Below are 25,638 nucleotides of genomic sequence, written 5' to 3'. Positions count from 1 at the left end.
AACGTGTGTGTGTGAATGTCTGCGTCCTGAATGCAACAGCTGATCTCAATGACTGACATGGCATCCTAAAAATAGGAAACAGATCCCGCCTCCACATTTCAAATTGGCCAATAGCTTTATCAGAAATTCCCGAGGAGAAAAAGCGGCAGGCCCGTGACCGTAATGAGGAAGGAGCGGTATAGAAATAGAAAAAAGCGGCAGGACGATGTCATGACAGGAATTACCGATCATAAGAAAAGAGTCATTGTTTGAGATGGGAATCTTTTCAGTGTAACACCAAACAATGGACTAACGTAAAAAGCGGCATTCATTTATATGAAACAAAGTTTTGACAAGAAAACAGCAACGGTAAAACAAGATTCATTATCACAAACTTAAATTTTTGTACCGTTTTGTTTTCATGTTGCAGTTTTAGCCCTAGAGCAGTGGTTCTTAACCTTGTTGGAGGTACCGAACCCCATCAATTTATATATGCCCATTCATCGAACCCTCCTTTAGTGAAAAATAAAAAATATGTATATTTTTTTAAAAAAATTCAAGACATAGGTATATGTGTGTTTACTGGTGCACAAAATGACTCCCATCACGGTCCGTGATACATGTGAAACCATGCTGTACATGTTTGCCCGACCACTTTCTTTTTTTGCTCGACATAGTTAGTATGGATTCAAATATTAAGAAGGAAATCACACGACGTGTTACCACATCAGTCACACGTTGACTACTTGATGGTGCATTTCATTTGTACTCGGAACTGGGAAGTCGGAGTGAGAGTGACATGATCTCCGAGTTAAAAGCGTTCCAGATGGCAAGTCTGAAAAATTCAAACTATAGCAATATTTTTAAAAATTCTTTATTGATTATTTACCGTTTACACACGAGGCAGCCATCACTGATTGTTAACTCAGAGGTGGTGTGGATGCTCTGACTTCCAAGTTGAACATTCCGACTTCGGGGGGCGTTTCAGTCGGATGTTCCAGCTCGGAACTCAGAAATTCCGACTTTCAAGTACAAATGGAACACACCATGAGTGCGCTAAATTCTTCGCAGCACTGATTGGTAAAGGCAAGCAATGTAATATGATTATCTGCAGCCAGTGATGGCTAAGCGGGACATGTCATCACGAATTGACACGATGGGTCCGGTGTGTCTTAACCTCCGTGGCGGAGGCTCCGCCGAATTCCTGGGACCGACTCACCGAACCCCTAGGGGTCGATCGAACCCAGGTTAAGAACCACTGCCCTAGAGGAATAATACTTGAATAATACCTAGCTTCAAGCTAGGTGAAGTTTGTCGTGTAAAATCTATATATTATATGGAACTATTAATGCTATATGCGTGTTTTGCCCATTTAAGTGCTTATGGTTTGAATTTTCCTGAAATTGGCTTTACTGAGTTTTTAGCTGGTGTTTGTTATAGCAGCGGTGTCCAAACTTTTTCTACCAAGGGACACATACTTTTAAAAAAGGACCACTTTGACATTTTGTAATGTAAGAAGTTAGAATACATACGTATATTTGAAGAAAAAAATGCATCTTAGCTTTGTGATATACTCGGTGAAAAAGCCCATTATTAGTATCAACTGCACCCTTTGCTCTTTTTCCCTCCCATTTTTACTGTTGTTTTTTAAATCTTCCAAATATTTCAACTTTCCTCCTAAATAATATTTGTAAATTATAATATTATAACTTTAGTCCCATTATAATTTGATTTATTCTCATAATTTTATAACTTTGATTTTCCAAAAATGACAACTTTTTTTTGTTTGTTTGTCATAATGTTACAGCTTTTAAAAAATAACATATTTGGTCTTTAATATTTGAACTCTATGCTACTGAATTAACATTATTTTTTGTCATAGTATTACGTGTTTGTTCTCATTAAATTGCTTTTTTTCTCGTTAGAATACAACTTTTTATGTCAGAAAATTGCAACAGTTTTTTTTTCCATTTTTGCTGTTTTTTTTTTCAGAATTTCCAACTATTTAAACTTTCTTCTTCTAAGTTTTCTTGTCATAACTATGACTTTATTTGCATCATATTTTGACTTTACTCTCGCAACATTCTAACATTTTCCACAACCTCATTTTAAAAAAATTACAACTGCATTTGTCGTTTACTTTCTGTTATATTACGACTTAATGTCTTTTTTTCTTTAACATTTGAACTTTATGTTATTTTTGCTTATAATATTACAACATTATTTTCGGCCCCCGAGTTGCACTTTGGACACCTGTGATATGTAGCATGGCCATATTGATAGCTTGGGTACAGTGGTGATGAATATCCATTATTATTATTGTCACAATGTAGGCAGAGCCTCGTTGCTCCCGGTGCCGAGGTATTTTGGGCACAAATAACACATTTTTTGTTTGTGTTTTAATTAGCATTTGCTAACAAGTGAAAGTGTTGTGTGTCTGTGGAAAGATAAAACAAAATAAAAACCCGCTAACCCTGATGACTGTGGTTATCCATCCTGCAAGGCCACATTTGGTATTTGAGGAAGTGGTTAGCCGACAGGAAGTAAGTATGTTGATGTTAGCATGAGATCAGTGTTTGTGCTTCTACGTGGCATCAATCTAATACCAAGCAAATACAGGATCAGGATTGCCGTGCCAATACGATGCCTTTTTACAGAACCTTCAATGATTTTGTCTTTAATTTGTTGATTATCACTATAATCCGAATAAAACACAGGATAAAGATTTTAGGCAAACAAGACATTTTGTTATTAGTGAACAAATTTAAATACAACAATATAAGACAATGTAACAATATCAACATAATAATACAAATGTACCCTTTTATTACATACAATTGTTTGAGCAAAATAAAGACAAAAGTGCAAAATAAGTCAAGAAAAGCAAACACTACTGTTGACTCTCATTCAAATCCGTGTCCAACAACTTATTTCCTGACTTTATAAACTATATACTGTATATACAGTACGTGGTTATATTATCATGGTTAATTAGTTCCAGACCCGACTGTGATAAGTACATTTTTGTGAAGTAGGATTCCTCATTTCTCAATGTAATATTTTCATTTAGAGCATAGATAAACCTGTTAAGAACCTTCTAAATACGCTTTTGAACATTATTAGAGCCCTCTAGACATGAAATAACACCCCTATAGTCACCTTTACACTCTTATTACCCAATATAGTAGACATAATAAAAGAAAATAAGACATAAATATGACTCATGCTCTTGTGTGTTCTGTAAAAGTGTTCGGTTGCTCGGGGAGCTGAATCGGGGCGCGAACAAGAAGTGACGCTGGGGGTTCAGAGTTGAGTTTTAGCTTAGTTTGGGTTACGACTGCAGCAGTAGCCCGTGTCAGGGATTACTGTGCCGGTTGTGAGATCATTCAAACCCGCAATAAAAGCTGTTGTTCTAGCGGTCAACTCTGGTGCTTGTGTGTCTCACCCAACATTACAGTAACATTACTGACACCTAGTGACCAGTGTAGAATACTACATATCATCGCAACGTCTTTGAATGTTTCTTCAGAATGCTTTATATTTGTATTTTACTTAATGTAGCCATTTTTTAAATTCTTATAGGCTGCATTCAACCACAAAACAGCGTCATTCATTAATTAATATATATTTGAAAAACCGTAATAAGAGCGAAGCCGTGAAATTCCAAGCGTGAAGTGGCGAGGGAAATTCTGATAATGGTATATAAATCTAACAATATAAACAACACAACAAAAAAAGCACAAATTTGTGAAAATAAACAGACGACAACTGAAAAATATCAGTGTTATTGTGCTGGTATTGATCCAATACTGATATGACCATTGGTATGGATATTATGGATACTTGGATGCATCTTCCCAGCTCTAGCTCCTGTTTCCAGCAAATACTGAATACCTCCAGAAGGTGAATATGTCATCTCCATTGAAAAGTCCATCTGTTGTCATGTCTCTAGTACTTGTAGTCTACATCTATGTCTGCTGTTCTATGTCTCATGACTGTGTTCACAACAGGAACATTTGTCAACATTTCAAAGCCCGATGACACAAAAAAGAGGAAGCAGCTGCAGGAAGAGGCGGGGTTATCTTCTGACCAATGGAAATACAGAAAAGTACTTGACTTTCCCCGCCCTCGATGTAAAAGTGCCGGCCTTCCCTGAGTGACAGCTCAGACGCGATGCTTGTGGGAGCCTGGTGAGGACTGAGTCTACTTTTCACACACACGTTGTTGGAAAACACACACCGTGCATGTGCATGTCGCACTGGACAACTGCAAACAAACATGGTGAGTACTGCTCTGTTACACACCACGTAAGTGCTTTTCAAGCTTGCACAGCTGATGATTTTTGCGCTCACTTTTGTTCCTGCCTGGATTTCACTGTGACTTGTACGTTTAGAAATAGAATACTTGTACACAAACCAACTGCAGGCTACCTACCTACAAGTAATCATCCTCAATCACAGACAATATTTCGATGGGAAAGGTTAGAAGCACAAGAAGACAACCATTTAGTTCATTTTTTAAAGTACAGATGCTCAACGTTGTGCTTTTCTGCAGCCTTTTATTCAAAACTTTTGCTTGTTTTTCTTCCCGGTTATGTACTCAATGTACACGGACTCCTTTGGAGTTTTTTTTTTTTTTTTTAAAGAGGATAACAAGAAAAATATGCTGTAAAAAGTGAATTTCCCTGCTGTGGGATTAATGAAGTACTATACTATACTATACTATAAGCTTTGGTTAAAAAAAAGTTTCAAATGCTCCTTAGTCTCATTTGTTATTTGTTTTTATGAACTGAAAAACATTTGTGTTCTTACCTTCTATTTGTATCTGGAGTACATGCACTCTGTCCTTCTCCAGGAAAAGTCCTGATACTTTGTTGTAAAAGTCTGATCACCTTTTGATGAGCTTGGCTATATAATCCTCCACCTTGGCAGTCAAATGTATTCCTTCATTCAGCAAAGCATACAAATATTTTTAATGCATGTGACCTGCTGAAAAACAGCTGCTACTACTGTAAAAGAAAAAAAAAAGTGGCTTTTCCTCTCTATGGAAGGACAGCAGTGACAAGCACCCTCCAGCTCACGCACGGAGGAGGCAATGAGGATGATCGGCACAGCAATACATTACACAAGCCAGGGCTGGGCGATATAAACCAAAAGTCATATTTCGGTTGAATATCTATGTACGATATATATCCCGATATTTTTTTTCCACAAAGTGGGTTTAGACAAAGTCAAAGCCGAGTATGCGTGCACAGTTGTTTTGTTAAAATTTTAAAAATCTTATAGAAAAATAGCTGCTAAAATAAAATAGTCAATTCTTTTTTTGAAATAAATAAAACCCACAGCATTTCCGTATGTGGAATTATATTACCGTTATGGAACGTATTGAGCAAGGAACTCAAACAATGTACAGAGATGAGCAAATTCAAAACACAATACAAGCAGTTGGTGTTTGCTAAATACAAGGCAGAAGAGTCTTGACCATCACAATGATTGTTCTGTCAGGTTCATTTTTTTTTAGTTTAGTTTTTTTGATTTATATTTATTATATATACATATACATATATATACCTATATATATATATATATATTTGTCTTCTTACTGTTATTTATTATTTATTATTATTCTGATTATTATAGAAAATATGAGATGGAATGCAGGAAGTGAACAACAGGTGTTGTACTAGATGTGGAATAGATGGTGGGTAGGATTAAATAAGCTTTGCTTCTTCCTACTCCTTTTGGACATGTGGAACTGTGAAAGGATGATTCATGAGATGTATTCCATTGTAACCTTCATGTTAATAAACTAAACCAAACCAAACCAAATAAATATAGAAAAAGCAAAATATAATCTTCAAGCTTCTTTATAACAAACCTTTACCTATGCTGAAATCCTCAGCCAATACCAAAAGCACAAAAGAACAAAATATTAAATAAAGTGCCCTGTTTAAGATGACATTTTTAAATGTCAGCAGCAACTTTTTTTTAGGTAAACATTTTTAAAAGACATAAGCATGTCCTGATTCCTTTAAAGATTTTGTGCCAGGAACACCAAACTGCCAACTGCATCAGGCTTTGTCTGTCTTCCTTGGACATTTGTGGTAGAGCTTGTGCTAAATAATTGGGACTGTGAATCTCGCGGGACATCGCAAGTCCATTGTTTTCATCGGGTTTTTAAATCTGTTTGTTTCCACCGTTGCAACGGGGGACCATATCTTCAGCAACGTGATTGGACACCCCCTTTTGTAGGAGTGCACCACTTTGCATGTTAACAGTCCTTTTGTGACGACCGCCACAGGAAAAAGAAGCAAGCATTGAGCTGTGTTGTGGCAGGAGCTTTGTGGCGTTTCAGCCCGCAGCTTCAAACACTCGTACTGGAGTTTGTGCCAAGTTTTAAGGTGTTGAAAAACATTGTGGTGCTTCCGCACTTGACAGTCACTTTTTCGAAGTACCTCCAAATCACTGAGCCACTGCTTTTTCTTCAGGCGTTGTCACCTCCATGTGTGTTGAAGACTGAGCGAGGCTTCTGCTCCGCGCCTCCACTCTCCTCCCGCATGCACGGAGGGGGGCGGGGCAGGAGCTCACACACAGTGCAGAGAGAGGAGTGAAACAAGCCAAGAGTTACAGTGCAAATCCAGTCTATATCGATATGAACGATATGCTTGTTTATGATATTGTGCTTAAAAGAAATATCGATATATCGCCCAGCCCTAACACAGGCTCTACAAAGTCATGGTGTATAATAAATGTTTGTGCAAAATTATATTATCGGCCACATGCTGACAAACACAAGCTGGCAGGCGCCATGATCCAACTCAGTGCACTCACTGAGGCAGGGCTTGCGCACTAAGCCGAGAGGAGGCGCTGGCCTGATGTATTTGATCAGGAAATGTGCAAATTCAGCCATTTTTACTTAAGGAAATGTTAAAAATGAGTGAAATCATACATAATACATACACATACATAATCAATCAGAAAGTACATTTGTAATACAGTTTAATGGACAATATTTATTTTATTTTATCATTATTTATTTTTATTTTTGTCACCACTCTACATACAGTTGTGTGAAAAAGTGTTTGCCCCCTTCCCGATTTCGTATTTTCTTGCATGTTTGTCACACTTCATCCAGCAAATGTAATATTAGTCAATGGCAACACAACTGAACACAAAATGCAGTTTTTTAATGAAACCTTTTATTATTAAGGGAGGAAAAAAAATCCAAACCCACATGGCCCTGTGTGAAAAATTGATTGCCCCCACCCCGATTAACTGAGGTCTATCACTCTGAAAAAGGTTATAAAGCCTTTTTTAGAGCGACTCCAGCGAACTATTATCCACAAATGCCGAAAACATGGAACAGTGGTGAACCTTCCCAGGAGTGGCCGGCCAACCAAAATGACCCCAAGAGCACAGCGACAACTCATCCGAGAGGTCACAAAAGATCCACAACAACATCTTAAGAACTGCAGGCCTCACTTGCCTCAGTTAAGGTCAGTGTTCATGACTCCACCATAAGAAAGACGCTGGGCAAAAACGGCCTGTATGGCAGAGTTCCAAGGCAAACCACTGCTGAACAAAAAGAACATTTAGACTCCTCTCAATTTTGCCAGAAAGAATCTTGATGATCCTCAAGACCTTTGGGAAAATACAAAAGTTGAACTTTTTGGAAGGTGTGTGTCCCATTACATCTGGTATAAAAGTAACGCCTCATTTCAGAAAAAGAACATTATATAAACAGTAAAATATGGTGGTGGTAGTGTGATGGTCTGGGGCTGTTTTGCTGTTTCAGGATCTGGAAGACTTGCTGTGATAAATAGAACCATGAATTCTGCTGTCTACCAAAACATCCTGAAGGTGAATGTCCGGCCATCTGTTTGTAACCTCAAACTGAAACCAACTTGGGTTCTGCAGCAGGACAATGATCCAAAACACACCAGCAAGTCCACCTCTGAATGGCTGAAGAAAAACAAAATGAAGACTTTGGAGTGGCCTAGTCAAAGTCCTGACACGAACCCTATTGAGATGCTGTGGCATGACCTTAAAAAGGCGCTTCATGCTGGAAAACCCCCTAATGTGGCTGACTTACAACAATTCTGCCAAGATGAGAGGGCCAAAATTTCTCCACAGCGCTGTAAGAGACTCGTTGCAAGTTATCGCAAATGCTTGATAGCAGTTGTCGCTGCTAAGGGTGGCCCAACCAGTTATTACGTTTTGGTGGGCAATCACTTTTTCACATGTAGGTTTGGATTTTTGTCTCCCTTAATAATAAAAAGCTTTATTTAAAAACTGCATTTTGTGTTCAGTTGTGTTGCCACTGACTATTATTTACATGTGTTTGATGATCTGACACATTTAAGTATGACAAACTTGCAAAAAATAAGAAATCAGAAAGGGGGCAAATGCTTTTTCACTTCACTGTACATATGTACCCCCACAGGCTGGTTTTTATTTTTATTCTGTCCCTTTAAGAAGGTACTGTACTACTAATCTCAGCTCTTGATATGGATAAAAGACACCTATCACACAAACTCTCTTCCATTCAAACCTCTCCACCACCATGGACAAGACCAACGAGCTGACCGCAAAGACAAGCTAGTAGACCTGCACAAATGGACTACAAGAACTTGAAATTGTAGACCTAAAATCGACACGGATCAAATACTTCTTTCTTCCACTGTGTTTTCAGAGGTCAACTGTGAGTAAAATATGTTTGGGACGCATGTCATAATCACTGAATGGGACCAGTAGGATAGCAAATACCGTGTTAAAAATATAATAAAGGTATTTTTGCTCGCCATGTGACTTACACCAGCAGTGCAAACAAATTTGAGGCTACATGTAAAACACGTCAGCCATGAACACACTTCCTGTGACAAAAGGCAGAAGATGTGGGTGAGGAAGTGTGAGTGAAAAAAATGGGTGAGTGCAGGCAATGAGATAAGTCCATTCGATGGAAATAGCCTGCAACTTGCGTCATGTCAGCATGGAATTGTAGCGTGTGTTGGAAGTGACTGGTTTCAACAAAAGTAACAACATGCAGGCTTGCTTTTCATACACGACATCATAAAAAGACGTCGTATAGTGACAAAGTCAACCTTGCCATGCCATGGGTCCTTGTTGTTGGACACGTCTGTTACCAGGGCAAAAGATGCTGGGCATGTAGCTTCAAACGGCTTCAATCTATCAATCAATCAAACTTTATTTGTACAGTAATCCCTGGTTTATCGCGGTTAATTGGTTCCAGACACGACTGTGATAAAAGAATTTCTGCCAAGTAGGATTCCCTATTTATAAATAGAATATCTTCATAGTTAGAGCATGGAAAACCTGTTTGACCTTCTAAATACGTTTTTTAAGGTTATCACAGCCCTCTAGACATGACATAACAACCTTATAGTCACCTTTTACACTCCTATTACCCAATATAGTAGACAAGATAAGAGAAAATAAGGCAGTTAAGACATAAATAAGACTTGTGCTCGTGTGTGTTGCTGCTGTAAACGTGTTCCGGTACTAGGGGCGATGAGCGAGGGGCGGACAGGAAGTGAAACAGGAAGTTTTAGCTTGGTGTGTGTTACGGCCGCAGCAGTTGCCCGTGTTAGAGATTATTGCGCCTATTGTGAGATCATTCAAACCTGCAAAAAAAAGCATGTTGTTCGGCAATCAAGTCTGGTTGGCGCTTGTGTGTCTCACCCAACATTACAGTAACATTACTGACACCTAGTGACCAGTGTAGAATACCACATATCATTACAACATCTTTGAATGCGTCTCCTGAATGCCTTATACTGGATTTGTGTTTTTCTTCATTTATTATGCTTTCAAGTTCTTAATTTGGGCAAAACATATGTAAAGTTGGCTTGAAAATGCTTGTATTAATAACAACAGTCCGTATTCAACCATGACACAGCGTGATTTATTAATATATATTATTAATATATATTGATAATAAATAATAAATTATAATACATTTTCACAAAATTTGAAAAGCGAAGTGGTGAATCGCACAACAGGCACAATAATCCCTAACAGGGCTACTGTTGCGGCGGTAACCCACACCAAGCTAAAAGTCAACTCTGAACCCCTGACCTCACTTCCTCATCTCCTCTAGGGAACACATTTACAGCAACACACTGGATCATCAGTCTTATTTATGTCTTATGTTCTGCTATTATGTCTACTATATTGGGTGAAAGGAGTGTAACGGTGACTATAGGGGTGTTATTTTATGTCTAGAGGGCTCTATTAATGTTAAAACCCGTATTTAGAAGGTCCTAAACAGGATTTCTATGCTCTAACTACAAAAATATTCCATTTATATATAAGAAATCCTACTTCGCTGAAACGCAATTATCACAGGTGGGTCTGGAACCTATTAAACGCGATAAACAAGGGCTTACTCTACTTTCTTAAAGGGACAGGGCTCAATTGTCTGTTTTATGGACACATAACTGCTCTCAGGGGGTCACAATGCTTGGTGATTGGTAGGATGAAATAATCAATTACAAATGAATTTATAACCTTTATTTTTTACATTTTACATTCTGTTTCTCTGTTAAAGTAAATCTAACATAAAAATGATGTACTCTTCAGATCTTTGTAAGGGGGTAAACTTCGAAATCAGCAGGGGATCAAATATTTATTTTCCACAATGTGCCATGATAGACGCGTTTCTGCTTTAAAGGTGTATTTTTGTTGTATTTTTGTAAAATCGTTTTTTAAATTGTGAATTGTACAAAGTCAGAGAGGTTTTGGTTTCGACTGGGGACTTTCAATGAAAATACTTTCTTTTGCAAGCTGGATGAGGGCAAGGACAGCTGTTGAGTGCCGAGGGCCAGTTGTCAGACACAAGCAGGCGTGTGCCGGAATCCTAAATAGTCACAGCTGAATCGCACACAAGTGAACAATGCAAAAAGGCTGGTGGTTGTGGATGTGGTTTCAAAAGATATTGTCATACAACAAAATCTTATGGCTCCTTCGGTTGATAAACGCATAAATGTGTTGTGATGACAAGACATCACCATTAATGCTTCTGTCATTTGAGCCCACATTGTTGACTTGCATGTCTGTTGCATGACCCAGTGGATGTGTGTGTGTGTGTGTGTGTGTGTGTTAGAAGGGCATGATGTGTTGCTAAATCCAATGGATCCAAACAGGTGCTGAATGTATTGCTCTGATGTGAAAGGCCTCATTGTTGCAGAGCAGTGGTGTTCAAAGTTTGGCCCTCAGGACATTCTAAAAATACAATTAAACAAGAAAAATACAAAAATGACAGCCAATGTAAAAAAAAAAAAGGTGTACTGTAACGTGAAAAACGTTATACGTTAATACAGATCATCCAGCAAGTGTAATATTAGTCAATGACAACACAAATGCGCACAAAATGCAGTTGTTGTTTTTTTCCCCCCCCGTCCTGTCCAGCCTTTAAGGCAGATAGAATTGCAGTTTGCAGAAAATGCAGTTTTTAAATGAAACGTTTTATTATTAAGGGAGAAAAAAAATCCAAACCCCCATGCCCCTGTGTGAAAAAGTGATTGCCCCCCCCACCCCTGTTAAAACATAACTGAGATTAACTGAACTCTATCACTCTGAAAAAGGTTATAAAAAAAATTCTAAAGCTTTGGGACTCAAGCAAACCACAGTGAGAGCCAAGAGGTCACAAAAGACCCCACAACAACATCCAAAGAACTGCAGGTCTCACTTGCCTCAGTTAAGGTCAGTGTTCATGACTCCACCATAAGAAAGACGCTGGGCAAAAACGGCCTGTTGGGCAGAGTTCCAAGACAAACCACTGCTGAGCAAAAAGAACATTTAGACTCCTCTCAATTTTGCCAGAAAACATCTTGATGATCCTCAAGACCTTTGGGAAAACACTCTGGTCTGATGAGACAGTATATACAGACGGATGGAGGCACGGTGTAGCGTCTCCACATCGTCTGATGCCCTTCTATAACTTACTATACTTACTATAGAGCTTACTTACCTTAGCAGCTCAACAGCAGTGCAATTCCAACATCATACATGTATCTCCAACTTGCAAACACGTCTCTCCTTTCATCGTCGGAACAACACTTCCTCATTCTGCACCACACAAGGTGCATTCACAGACACGCCGAACATCACATCAGCATCCCAGGGAATAGGCTCGCAACGTGAATTCAACCTAAACGACGTGGTGTCTTTGAATGCAAACCCTCATTGCTCATAATAACACGGCTGAAGTGTGATTCAAATGTTAAAGAGACTGGTTTTATATGCGAATAGATTTTCAACCGTGTGTGCTTTCTTCTGGCTTAATTTAGATGTTCACTTCATTTGGAGCTGTTTATCTATACAAATACAGTATATATAATCTTGCTCTGTCATTTATCTTTTTTTTTCATAAAATACAGTAACTAGAGAAGCACTTGGAGAGCGCAGACCTCCCCCAAAGTGCCATAGTTCCCCCCATATTATAAAATTTACACCATAAATGTTAGTCCTCCATATATTTTATCTACATATTTGGATTCCTTGACCATGATAACATACCATTAGCAATTGGATTCATGATGATATCAATATTAGTTCAGTAGTTCATCACAAAAATCTCACTTTCCCATAATGGCGATTTTCTTCTGGATCCAGCTCCATAGCTTTTGAAGATACAACAAATTTGTTGGCACACTCCAGATTCCACAGTGTCTTGGCTATATATAATGGTATTTGTTGAATGTTTTGTAGCTTCATTCATTGTCTTCCTATGATGAAAATTCCAAAGGTCCCCCATTTTTTTTTTATATTCTTTTTTTCCAAGTGCTCTGACCATTTTAGTTATATGCACAAATGGCGAAAATTGTGCTATCTCGCAATGTTAAAAAATCCTTTCAAAAATTCCTGGATTCAGACGGTGATCCAGATCCAGATCAGCCCCGAAATTGAATCACTTCTTCCATGTCGCATTTCCGAAAATTCCTGAAAATTTGATCCAAATCCATTCTGAACTTTCCAGGTTATTTTGAACACAAACAAACACATCAATGCAGGCAAAAACATAACCTCCGCGCTGCGCTTGGCAAAGGTAAAAATGGGCATATTTTGCCAGACTATGTTTTTTACCGGAAGAGGAGGCAGAATGGCTCATTTGATGCTAAAGTTTGCCCACCCCTGACCTAAACTCAGCAACAAAGTGAAAAGGGAGGTAATGGTTAACAATGTGATGGAGTCTGTCTCTGACTGATGATGACGAGTCAAAAGAGTAATTTTAGCAAGATGTCGCAAGAGGAACTACAGTCAAAGAGGCTTTCATCAGCCAAACACAGCAGTGCAACTCAACACAAAGCATAACACTCAAGGTCCCCACACTGAAATAAACACTAACTTGTTTTTTTCCCTCAGGAATGTTTTTTTGTATTCACATTTGTTCCTGTTTCTTATTCTAGAACAAACTTGCCAAGGCTCTTTATGACAACACGGCAGAATGCGCAGACGAGCTGGCCTTCAGGAAAGGAGACATTCTGTCAGTGATGGATCAAAACCTTGCTGACACCAGCGGATGGTGGATGTGTTCTTTGTACGGCCGGCGGGGGCTCGCCCCGGCCAACAGACTGCAGCTCATACCCGTCGTTGAAAGCACCGCGACTTCTACAAGCCATTGCACAGACAAAAAAAAATTCTGTAATCCTGAAACTGACGACAGTGTGCTGAATATCTACCAGATCCCAAGTCTGCCTCCAAACGGACAAATGAACACCATCTACAAGATCCCCTCCAACTGCTTGTCAGCCTCAGTAACGCCGACCCATGTGGCTCTTAAGCAAAATGCACAATACAAGGAAGAAAAGAAGGTACATGTTTTTTTTTTTTAATTCTTTCTACACAGAACATAAATGTACTGTATGTCCTCTCAGAGTTGGGCTTTCTCCTGTCGGGAAGTGTTAAATCTCATGATTAAAAGGAGAAATACAACACTCGGGGCCAAGGGCCTCTCCATGGAGACAAACATGCAACACTGGGGTCTTAATAGCTCTGTAAAATCACAGACTTCAGACATTTTTAACAGCAAACAGCAGCTCATGCTGACAGGGACCCCAGAAAGCACAAGCTCTTTTATGGAGGCTTGCCACTGGAGCATTAGCCTGGCGAGAAAAACCCACATGTTCTCTATTTCCTCTCTTGCTCCAGGGAGTCCTGCTCGCCTCCTGCAGGAGCCACCTCATGTTCATTCCTGTATCATATTCATTCATTCATTCATTCAGGCGCTGTACACAGAGACACCAAAATTATAAAAGATGAGGGAACGCATGTGCATGAGGTAGGGCTGGGCAATATATCGATATTTCCTTTAAGCGCAATAAAACAACCATATTGTTCGTATCGATATATAAACTGGATTTGCGCTGTGTCTCCCTCATCTCGCTGCACTGTGTGTGAGCTCCTGGCCCGCCCCCCTCCGTGCATGCAATTCAGAGCATTAAAAAATCTTTTTCACCGCCTTTAAACTCGGCACAAATTCCAATACTCGGAATGTGTGAAGCTGCGTGCTGGCTGCAGAACTCCTGCCACAACACAAAGCGGTGTCGTATCACATTGCTAAGATATGGTCCCCCGTTGCAGCAGTGGTAAAAACTGCTGAAAATGATGATGATCGCGATGTCCAGCGAGCTTCACAGTCACAATTATTGAGCACGACAAGCTCTACCACAAATGTACTAGGATGACAGTCAGACAGTTGCTAAGCCTGATGCAGTTGACAGGTTGGTGTTCCTGGCACGAAATAAGGACACGCTTGTGTCTTCTAAAAATGTTTACCTAAAAAATACTACGGTTCAATTGAAAGTATTTAAATTTCCTCTTAAATTGGGCACTCCTTCATATTTTGTTCTTTTGTTATTAGCTGAGGATTTGAGCATAGCTAAAGGTTTGTTATAAAAAAAGATTATATTTTACTTTTTCTATATTTATTTCAAAAAGAGAATGACCTACTTTATTGTAGCGGCTATTTTTAAAAATATTTTTTTAATGTGAATCTTGCATGAAGCTTTAAAATGTAAAAAAAAAAAAAAAACCTCGTTAAGTATTTATTTTAATAAAACAACTTGACACGCATATTTGGCTTTGATTTTATCTAAACTCACTTTGCGGAAAAAATATCGGGATATATATCGTATAACTATATTCATTCTAAATATATCGGGATATGAGTTTTGGTCCATATTGCCCAGCCCTAGCATGAGGTCAGTCGTCTGACCGGCTTGTCTGGACTGCCGACAAAGTGGAATTACTTCTGCGAGTCACTTTGGAGAATATAGTCAAGGCCGAAAATAATGGCATTCCAAAGATGCTGATGTTTTTGGCCATGGCTGTATAAATTGGGCTGATTTGGTTGCATTCCATACACGCATGGCCAAAAACATTGGCATGGGACAAAAACTTTGGCATCTTTGGCATGCTAATATTTTTTACCATGGCTGTAAGACAAAAAAATATCAAGAGAATTTCGACTTGGAGTCACGCCAGTCGAAATATTGATGGGGCGGCAAGACCATCGTTCTCAGAAGGTTGTTTTTTTCATGTCCACACGGCAACGACAAGGCAGTGTTTTCAGATTTACCCACTCTGGAAATCGTTTTAAAAAAATAGTTTCAGGGCTGTATGGATGAAATGCTGAAACGATGAAATACTTTACCATTTTGACCTGATAACAGGCCCTCATATGATCCACAGTAAAACAAAACATGGTATTGCCAACGGTAATACCAACACCGATACCGATGCTTTGGCAAAGCAATGGTTTGAGAAATAAATAACACCTAACCAAAATCAGTTGTCAAATCAAGTACCATAATGACTTGTTTTACACTAAAATAGATGCTTAGAGTTATATTTTTTGCTGATCAGTTATGCAGGTGTAGAAAATAAAAGTATACGTAGCCAACAAGTGCAGTGGAACCTTGGTTAACATCATTAGTTCATTCCAGAAGGTCCAACTCTAACTAAAACGAACGTTAGGGGGCCTAGTGTGTTAAAAATAGACATTTTTATGGGTGTTACAATTACTCGTGGATTTGCTGGTGGTCCTGAACGAAACCGTTACCGTAACCGTATCACCACATTTTGAATTTTGATGGGAAAATGTGGTTCTCCCACTCTTCAAACATTCGTTTTCAGTGTACATGTTTGTTTGCTTACTATAAGTGTAAATCCTATCAACTTTAATCTTCTAAACAGGTGTATGAATCGCCACCATCCATGCATCGGGACACGAAATGTGACATCCCTCCACCTTCAGTCACTGAAGCTCACGATGAAGTCGTCAGTGGATACAGCACCCTTCCCAGTCCCTGCAAGGCTGAGTGGATATATGATATACCAGTGGGTAGTGACAAACAAGGCAGACTTCAGAACAGCTATAATACAGTTCCCGCCAAATGTGTTGGCAGCCAGCTCTACGACACTCTTCCATTGCATGCTTGTCCAAATAGAAGACTCAGCTCAAATCATTTGCTTTATGATATACCAAAAGCCTGTGATTTTGGCTACCCGAGTCCACCCAAGTTGCTACCAAGAGTCCCAATTTATGACATGCCCCCAACTCAGAGGCTTAGCGAGAACGTTCCACCTAACGAGGATTTGCAAGTTGTCAGTGATCCTCTTGGTGATCATATACCTCTGGAGTGCCGGGGTGACTCAAGCTTTGGTCATGACTTTGCAAAGGTGCACCTTTTCAGGGTGATGTGTACATCTTTCCGTGGCCGTAAAGAAAGTGGGGAGCACAAAGACCGAGACAGAAGCATATCTCTCTCTGCAGTCAAGAGTCAAAGAATCAGCACACCGCCAAGCTCCTCAAGCAGCTCTTGTGACTCTATGAGCTCATCTTCTCTGGAGCCTTTGAGAGAAGTGACACTGGGACAGGATGAGGCATGTCGCACACTGCTGGACCTGCAGGAATCCGTTTGCCAGGCTGTTCCCAAGCTCATGGAGTTCGTCAGTAGTCGCTGGAGGAACAAAGAACATCTGGAGAAGCACATGAAGGAAATAAAAATTGCAGCTGAAGGAATTGCAAGTTCTGTGACGTGCTTTCTACATTTTGCCTGCGACATTAAAGGAAATGCACAACATTTGAAAGATGCCAACCTTCAGGCAAGACTCTGGAAACAAGTGTCAGTAGTTGAGGATTCAGCAGAGATCTTGCAGCAAACGCTGAGTGGTCTCAACTTGGCCGGCTGGCCCCTTGACATGCTCTGTCAGGATCCAGGGCAAGTCCAGACACTTGATCAACTGGAGCGCTTTGTTATGGTGGCCCGCACGGTACCTGAGGATGTCAAGCGCATGGTGTCCATCGTAATTGCCAATGGCAAGCTGTTGTTCAAAGTCGCTCCAGATCCAGTTGTTGGTAAAAACACATCAAATAAGAGCGAAGCAAAGACAATTCTAGATGGGAGTCAGTGTCTTGGAGACTTGGGGGACGATGGCAATGACTACGTGGAACTACAGGTGAAACCTTTTCATGTGTTTTTCCTTCACAAGAATACACTTAGAAAAAACAGCAGAAAAACATCTACAGTGGGGAAAAAAGTAGTTGATCGCCTGCTGATTTGTTTACCAAGTAGACGTGTGAGGCCATTAATATTTCCCGTCCTTCGCTTAATGTGCATCATGTGGGAAATCAGTGTGCCTCTCGACTGAACCAAATGTTCCTTACTGACAAATCCCATTACCAATACATGTACCGTTACACCTCTCGTCAACAGTAATACGTCACAAGCTGTAATTATTGTTCACAGTTATCATGTAAGAATTCTTCAGTTATTTACCTTGTTTTTACAGATGAAAAATGATGTTGGAAAGCAAGTAAAAGAACATCACATGGAACCAAAAAAGAATGACACGCTAGCATCTACCACAATACAGGTGAGTATCCAATTTTCAAGAACATCTGTTGGAGTAAATGAGTTTGGCTCTATCAAAAATAGATTTATTACCATACACAGCAATCCCATCAGTAATCCAGTTTATGGTGGGTTAATTGCCTCCAGACCCAAACGTGATAAGCAAGTTTCCGCAAAGTAGGATTCCTTATTTATAAATTTTTGTAGTTAGAGGACAGAAAACCTGTTAACAACCTTCTAAATACACTTTTTTAAAAACATTATTAGAGCCCTCTATACATGAAATAACACCTCTTCACACTTCTATTACCCAATATAGTAGCTACAGTATAATAAGAGAAAATATGCCATTTTGGATATAAATAAAACTTGCGCTTGTGTGTGTCAATAAATGTGTTCTGAATGTGTGGAGGACAGGAAGTGACGTCGGCAGGTCAGAGTTGAGTTTCATCTTAGCATGGGTTACAGCTGCAACAGTACCCTGTTATTATAATGATTACTATGATTATGGTTGTGTTATTATTGTTGTGCCTGTTTGGAGGTCATTGAAACCTGCAATAAAAGCCTGTTGTTCCAGCGATCAATTCTGGCGCTTGTGTGTTTCACCGAACATGAAAGTAACATGACTGACACCTAGTGACAGTGTAGAATACTACATATCACAATTTGAATGCATATTCTGAATGCCTTATATTTGTATTTAACCAATCTAGCGATTTTTATGCTTGAAAATGCTTAATTTAGGCAAAAATACGTACGTAAAATTTGTTTAAATATGACTTCTTTTTTTTTTTTTTACCAATAAACCGAATTCAACCATGAAACATCATGACTTAGCATACCATAATTTTCAGTGTATAAGACGCACCCGTGTTTAAGTCGCACCCACTAAATTTTCAGAGAAAAACAGATTTGTAAATATACTGTATAAGCCGCACCGGGCTATAGGCCGCACTATTAGCGTTCTTTGTAAAATGAGTCAGACTGTAATATTGAGTAATAACCTTCGATTTCCGATGGGTTGACAAACTCGTCATGAGTTCCCTTATAGCTTGTGATTGGCTCCTGCTAAAGAAAGAGCTACCGTTTCCTCACTGACTCACGAGCGGCACAAGGGGGACTGTACTGACTGTACAGTCAAACCCCGGTTTTCAAAATCCTATGATTTGATTTTTGATGCATCATTTTCACCAAAAGGTTGCCTTAAGTTCTCGTGCACTGTTTTGGTTCATGTACAATATTGCACACCACACACTTGCATTTTACCCTTCGGTAGGATGAATCGTGTGGTATTCATAAAGACGTGGACAGAGGACACTCCCAGATTTGCTGGTATATCCAGCCATCTTGGATCCCATGCCCAACACCAAATCTGGCCATATATACTTACAATACTACGGTGTCCTGTAAGGCACATTCATTTGACAAACTGCAATGAAAATGTTACACAAACTCGTCAGTTTGCCACATCAACAATAATAATCCTGGAGACGAAAAAAGTTGCTGTTGGTGCAGGTCCTGCTCAGGTGGTAGAGTGGTTGTCTCGCAACCTGAATGTTGCTGGTTCGATCCTCAGTAGGAGTGCAACGCTACACAAAATTCAAGGTTCGGTTCAGTTCGATAGGTTTGTGTTACGGTTCAATATTTTTTCTATACAAAAAATAAATTACCTTGCCTTTTTTAATTGGAATTTTATTGAAATTGCCAACATTTTTCTTATTTTTCAACATTTTCAGCATGGTATGAATGCGCCGTACTACGCCAGAGTAGTTGATCGCAGATACACTGAGGTTTCAGCACAGCGCCGTCAGAAGTTGTTAAAGTAAATATGAAACTGCGTATTGTTCGATACAGGGGTCACAGTATGCATGTGTATTGAATGGTTCGATACAGGTACACGTATTGTTACACCCCTAATCCTCAGTCCTCCCTTGATCAAGTATCCTTGTGCAAGATACTGAACTCCCAGTTGCTATCAGTAGATAAATGCAGTATGGGAAAAATTGCTTCGGAAAACTGACGTATTGAATTAGTTGTAGAATCAAGAATCATGAGCACTGCCCCTTTTCAAAGTCTTTATCTTATTTTTTTGTCCTAGGCCGAGAACAAACAACAATCTTGTCACGCAAATACAGAAGAGCGTCGTCCAGCTTCCATGTCCGAGCACTGCCGCCTCTACTTTGGTGCTCTTCAAAAGGCAATCGGGGTGTTTATAGGAAGCCTCCAGGCTGGCCAGCCACCAGAGAAGTTCATCTCGCAAAGCAAACTGGTGATCATGGTGGGTCAGAGGCTGGTGGACACCCTGTGCAAGGAAGCACACAGTGAAGGGTCCAGTCCGAGCCTCCTGGGTAAGAGCAACCACCTGTGTGCTCTTCTCAAGCAGCTGGCCGTTGGCACCAAGAGGGCGGCCTTGCGCTTCCCAGATGAGCAAGCTCTGCATGAGCTTCAACAGTTTGCAAAGGAGCTTTCTCACAGGGCACAACACTTTCGAATATCACTTGAGCTTTGAGACACTTTCCAGACTGGACACGGCTTGATGACCACTGACACTAGGGGTGTCCAAACCTTTTCCACCGACCGACGCAGAAGCAAGAATTACAAGGAAAGAATAGTTTTCATGTTTTAAAAAAATTAAACGCTCTAAGATATGTTAATCTGTTATATTAATACAGGTATAATAATAATATATTTCAAGGATCATTCACACATTTGTCATTCTACAACAAAATTATTTTATTATTTATACACCCCTGATCAAAATTTTAAGACCAGTTGAAAAATTGAAAGAATTTATATTTTGCACTGTTGGATCTTAAGAAGGGTTAAGAAGAATGCAAAAGAAGAAATGGGAGTGAGACAAAACATGTTTTGAGTAAGCATAAAACAAAGTGAAATAGGCTGTTCAAGCTGACCAAAAGTTCAAGGAAAAAAGAGCCGAAACGCACCTAAAGAGAAATAAAATGTTCAAAAAAGGACTTCGTAATGAGTAGCTGTGCTATTCTTGTTAATCACCTCAAAAATTGGTTTGGGGATGCTTGATGCCAGTGTTTCAAGGAGGCTAGTGGGAATGTTGCTCCAGTTGGTGAAAATGGCTTCACAGAGGGCATCCACTGTCTGGAACTGATGTCCATTTTTGTAAACTTCCCTTGCCATCCATCCACAAATGTTCACAATTGGATTTAGATATGGGGAACACGCAGGATGGTCCAAAAGAGTGAGCTTATTCCTCTGGAAGAAGTCCTTTGTCTAGCAGGCATTGTGAACTGCAGCGTTGTCCTGTTGAAAAAGCCAGTCATTACCACACAGACGAGGCCCTTCAGTCATGAGGGATGCCCCCTGCAACACCTCCACATAGCCAGCTGCCTTTTGACGCCCCTGTACAACCTAAAGCTCCATTGCTCTATTGAAGGAAAAATCAGATCATAATGGCGCCCCCTGCACTGTCCTGTGTGGAAAATATCTCCGGTGGGATCTCCTTGTCATGCCAGTCATGTTGGGAGACAGGACCGTCAAGGTTACATTTTTTCCCCTCAGAGAATAAAACATTCTTCCACCTTTAAATGTCCAATGTTTGGTGCTCTTGTGCAAATTCAAAATAGTCAATTTTATGGCATTGAAGGAGACAAGGCCTTTTAGACATTTTTTATTCGTCTGATGGTTATTGGACTGCACTCGGCACAAGTAACAACCTTCATTTGAGCCGAGGACCGTCCCATGTCTGACAGATATCCCCCTGCTCAGGGCCGGTGACATTTTTTTGGGTCTACCACTTGACTTTTTTATTCCATAACCCTCAGGATCTTTAAAGAAGTTTCAAATGAGTGTCTTACTGCGTCCAACCTCAGCAGCAACGGTACTCTGCGAGAGGCCTTGCTGATGCAGCTCAACAATCCGACCACGTTCAAAGAGAGAAAGCTTTTTTGCCTTTGCCATCAAAAGATTATGACAGTGTGAATACCTGACAGAAAATGACATTGAATCCACATTTTTGCTAAGATTTTGCCCTTTAAAGGCTGTGGTTTAAAACTTTTGATCAGCTGATGAAATTGCCATTTCATCTTTTTGCATTTTGAAGCTGTAATTAGAACCTCCTTAAGATCCAAAAGTGCAAAATGTAAATTCTTGCAATTTTTCAGCTGGTCTTCAAATTTTGATCAGGAGTGTGTTCCAACCCATTTTGTCATGCTCAAGCACTTCCACACTTCTCAACTCATTCAAACATCAAATGTTCAGCTCATTTAGGATATTATGGCTATTCATCAACACATTCCAAAAAATGCATTCATTTTCTAGGCTTCTATAGGCTCCAGCTCACGGGTGGCCCTAATGAGGATCTGCCGTATGGAAGGATGGAAATTCCATTTTGATCTTAATCATTCTTACTACTTCCACATTTCTCGACTGATTCAAACCATTCCAACATTCAAACATTCAGGCTCTCTATTTTTCACATCCAAAAAATTCACGGTTTTCCCAGGAGTCTACATTTTCTGGCCCAAAAATTCTCATTGATGTGAACAATATTTTTGCCCATTTCTCAACGCATTCCACACAACATTCAGGGTCACAATTTTACACATTCCATGAATTCCCACTTTTCCAGTAATTCCAAGGACGTTCCAAATGCTTTTAGCGGCTATGACCAATGTTTGTGCAACAGTTGTGATTGATTCATAAAGACAGCTTTCTGGTTTTCATGTTGTTTTCACCTCTAAATGATCGGATATGTTTGCCTTGGGTGCTGGTATTCGGCTGATGGGTCTGTCATTATTCTGCAGCAGTCTACTTTATCTGTGTGATTCTTAATCAGCTGCATTCCTACTCTTACATAAGATATGCTGGACATTTATTGAATGAAAAAGTAAAATGGATTGTTTTTTTAACTGAAAACCCCTGCTAATGTAATATGAAAGATTTTTCAACACGCCATAATGGAAAAATGCAAACCAAATGTAAAAAATCAGAGTCGAAAGGAATCTGTATGCAAACAAAAGAACAGCCTTGTAGTATGAGGTAGGACTCCACCAGCTTGTTGTATACTGCCCTCTAGCGGTAACAACTTTTACAACAATTGCTGCTTACTCAGCTAAAGGAAATTTGAATAAAGATATAAAGAAATAAATCATTTAAATACAAAATAATTCAGTTATTTTCTTATTAAAATGTTAAATTAATTAAATTGTGAAAATATAATCTTCAGTAATTACACTGAACATATAGACGTTTTTAATTAATGACCAATATGTTTATTATTAAGTATGACATTTTTTAGTACATGCTAGTATGACAATACAAAGAGAAAAATACACATTCAATACATGGGCAATCTCAATGTCCATCTTTGGCCAGGCATGTCTCCTCAACACAATGGAACAAGTTCATGAAAATGAGCACCTAAAAGAAGTACCATTCTTATAATGTCTTCACAGCAGCCCAACTGGGACTTCCGAGGTTGGAGCTTGATGAGCGCATCAAGAACCTGTCAGTGTTTCTGTGCATCTATACACTCTTAAGGGAGTTGAACCTTTTAAAAGGGCCGGACTCCAGTACAGCACAGCAGGCCATTGTGGTTGCATCTCCACTAGTTGTCCGAGAAGGCATTTCTCCAAAATGACAAAACTTATTTACGTTTGTTCAATGTCACAAAAATGTTCTTCCACTGTTTTTTTTTAGTTTACGGTCATTTGCTGTCACTTTAACAAGGGAGTAATGCTTTTTCTACCAGAACAATATGCATAAAGTACTGTTACAGCAACTTCATTTATTTACAGTTGTTCAGTTACATAAAACTGCCTGCCACGGTTTTTAGGTTTATGGTGAAATACGGACACAGTAGTTCACTGTAAAAAAAAAAAAAAAAAAGTGCATTACATTGTCGTGTAATGGTTATTTTTAGTGTATTACATTCTAGTGTAATGGGACTTCAACATCTTCAACAAAGATTCCAGTTGTCTCCATTCAAGCTTAAGCATGTTTTTTTTTAGTGTATAACAGTCTAGTGCAGGGGTGTCCAAAGTGTGGCTATGGGTCCATTTGCAGCCCGCGGCTGCTGTTTTATTGGCCCGTGGCACATTCTAAAAATATTAATTAACGAGAACACAAAAAACAAAAACAACAGCAAAAGTGGAAAAATGAGTAGTAATTTTACAAGCATAAAGTCAAAATATTAAGAGAAAAAGTAATATTTCACGAGAATAACGTAATATTATGAGAAAAAACATTGTTTTAGTAGCATCAAGTTGAAATATTAAAGAAAAAAACATTTTTGTAAAGTTGTAATATTTTAAAAAACGAACCAAGTAACAAATAAAATTGTAATTTTTGGAAAATGAGATTGCAGAAAAAGTCATAATCCTACGAGAATAAAGTTTTATTATGGGAAAAAAGTCATTATTAAAGAAGAAAATTTACAAGAATAAAGAAATAGTTAGAAAAAAAACAACAGCATAAATGGAAAAAACAGCTGTAATTTTACGAGAATAAAGTCAAAATATTAAGAGAGAAACGTAGTTTTCTAATGAGAAAAAAATTGGAGTTTTGCGAGAACAAAGTTGTAATATTATGAGGAACTACAATGTCATTTTAGTAGCAGGGAGTTGAAATATTAAAGAAAAAATACAATATTTTTAAAAATCAGAATCTGAATAACAAACAAAGCAAAATAATGTTGTAATTTTTGGAGGAATAGGTTGGGGAAAAAGTTCTAACATCTGTGAAGATTATTTAAGAAGAAAGCTGAATATTTGGAAAATTAAAACAACAGCCAAAATGGGAAAAAAGAGCAAAGCTCACACTAATAACAGGCCTTTTCAACTACCGTACATCACAAAGCTGGGATGCTGTTTTTTGTGCCTGTGAATATTCTCATTCATCCAGGTCATTGTATTCTCAGGACATTCAATCGATCGCAACTGGACTGTTTAGGTTGTCATAGAAGACGTTTCACCTCTCATCCCAGCAGGCTTAATCAGTTCATGCTAGAAGACTAGGTGGGACACACACCAGTCAGGCTACATAGGACAGCTCTAGTGTAGTTCATGCTAGAAGACTAGGTGGGACACACACCAGTCAGGCTACATAGGACAGCTCTAGTGTAGTTCATGCTAGAAGACTAGGTGGGACACACACCAGTCAGGCTACATAGGACAGCTCTATTGTAGTTCATGCTAGAAGACTAGGTGGGACACACACCAGTCAGTCCTATGAGCTGTAATTTAGATAGTCCTACAATTTAGATCTAGTCTGACTGGTGTGTGTCCCACCTAGTCTTTGAGCATGAACTGATGAAGCCTGCTTGGATGAGAGGAGAAACGTCTTCTAAGATAACCTGAGAATATCTACTGTACATGTGTTGTTTTACAAAATATCAAGGTGGACCTTGCATCCTTTCATTTCCACTACGTGGCCCTTGCTGGAAAAAATGTTTGGACACCCCTGTGCTTGTGTAATCAGACCTTTTTTTTTTGTTTTTTATTTTTAGCGTATTTCATTGTTGTGTAATGGGATTTAAGACATTTTTGGTATATTATGGGACTTTTTTATTTTTAGTGTGTAACATTATTGGGTAATGTGAGTTAAATTTTTGTGTGTATTACATAGTTGTCTCCTATAATGGGACTTTTTTTCATTTTATTTTTTTAGTGTATTACATTGTTGTCTAATTGTTTTTTTTATTTTATTTTTTTAGTGTTTTACATTGTCATGTCATGGGATTTTTTTAATTTTGTTTTTGTGTGTGTATTATTTTTAGTCTTTTACATTGTATTGTAATTTTTAGATTTTAT

General features: G+C 38.9%; 1 protein-coding gene across 3 annotated transcripts; it reads left to right on the top strand.

Annotated features, from left to right (window-relative positions):
- Positions 1-128: 128 nt before the first annotated feature.
- Positions 129-25,586, top strand: cass4 (Cas scaffold protein family member 4). Of its 3 annotated transcripts, none has more exons than XM_054785610.1 (6): positions 129-1,226; positions 3,990-4,260; positions 13,406-13,810; positions 16,194-17,459; positions 17,793-17,876; positions 19,953-25,586. In XM_054785610.1, exons 2-6 carry the CDS (start codon positions 4,258-4,260, stop codon positions 20,361-20,363), a joined length of 2,169 nt encoding a protein of 722 aa, XP_054641585.1. In that variant the 5' UTR covers positions 129-1,226; positions 3,990-4,257; the 3' UTR covers positions 20,364-25,586. The 3 variants fall into 3 exon arrangements, with proteins under 3 accessions (XP_054641585.1, XP_054641586.1, XP_054641584.1); XM_054785611.1 differs by lacking the exon at positions 129-1,226 and adding an exon at positions 1,879-3,882 and having other exon boundaries at positions 3,990-4,169; XM_054785609.1 differs by lacking the exon at positions 129-1,226 and adding an exon at positions 1,880-3,882.
- The last annotated feature ends 52 nt before the right edge of the window (positions 25,587-25,638 follow it).

This window comes from Dunckerocampus dactyliophorus, chromosome 8 (assembly GCF_027744805.1).
Source record: "Dunckerocampus dactyliophorus isolate RoL2022-P2 chromosome 8, RoL_Ddac_1.1, whole genome shotgun sequence".
NCBI classification, from domain to species: Eukaryota; Metazoa; Chordata; class Actinopteri; order Syngnathiformes; family Syngnathidae; genus Dunckerocampus; species Dunckerocampus dactyliophorus.
The sequence above is the reverse complement of the archived record's forward strand: the minus strand, read 5'-3'. Positions and strand labels throughout refer to the sequence as shown.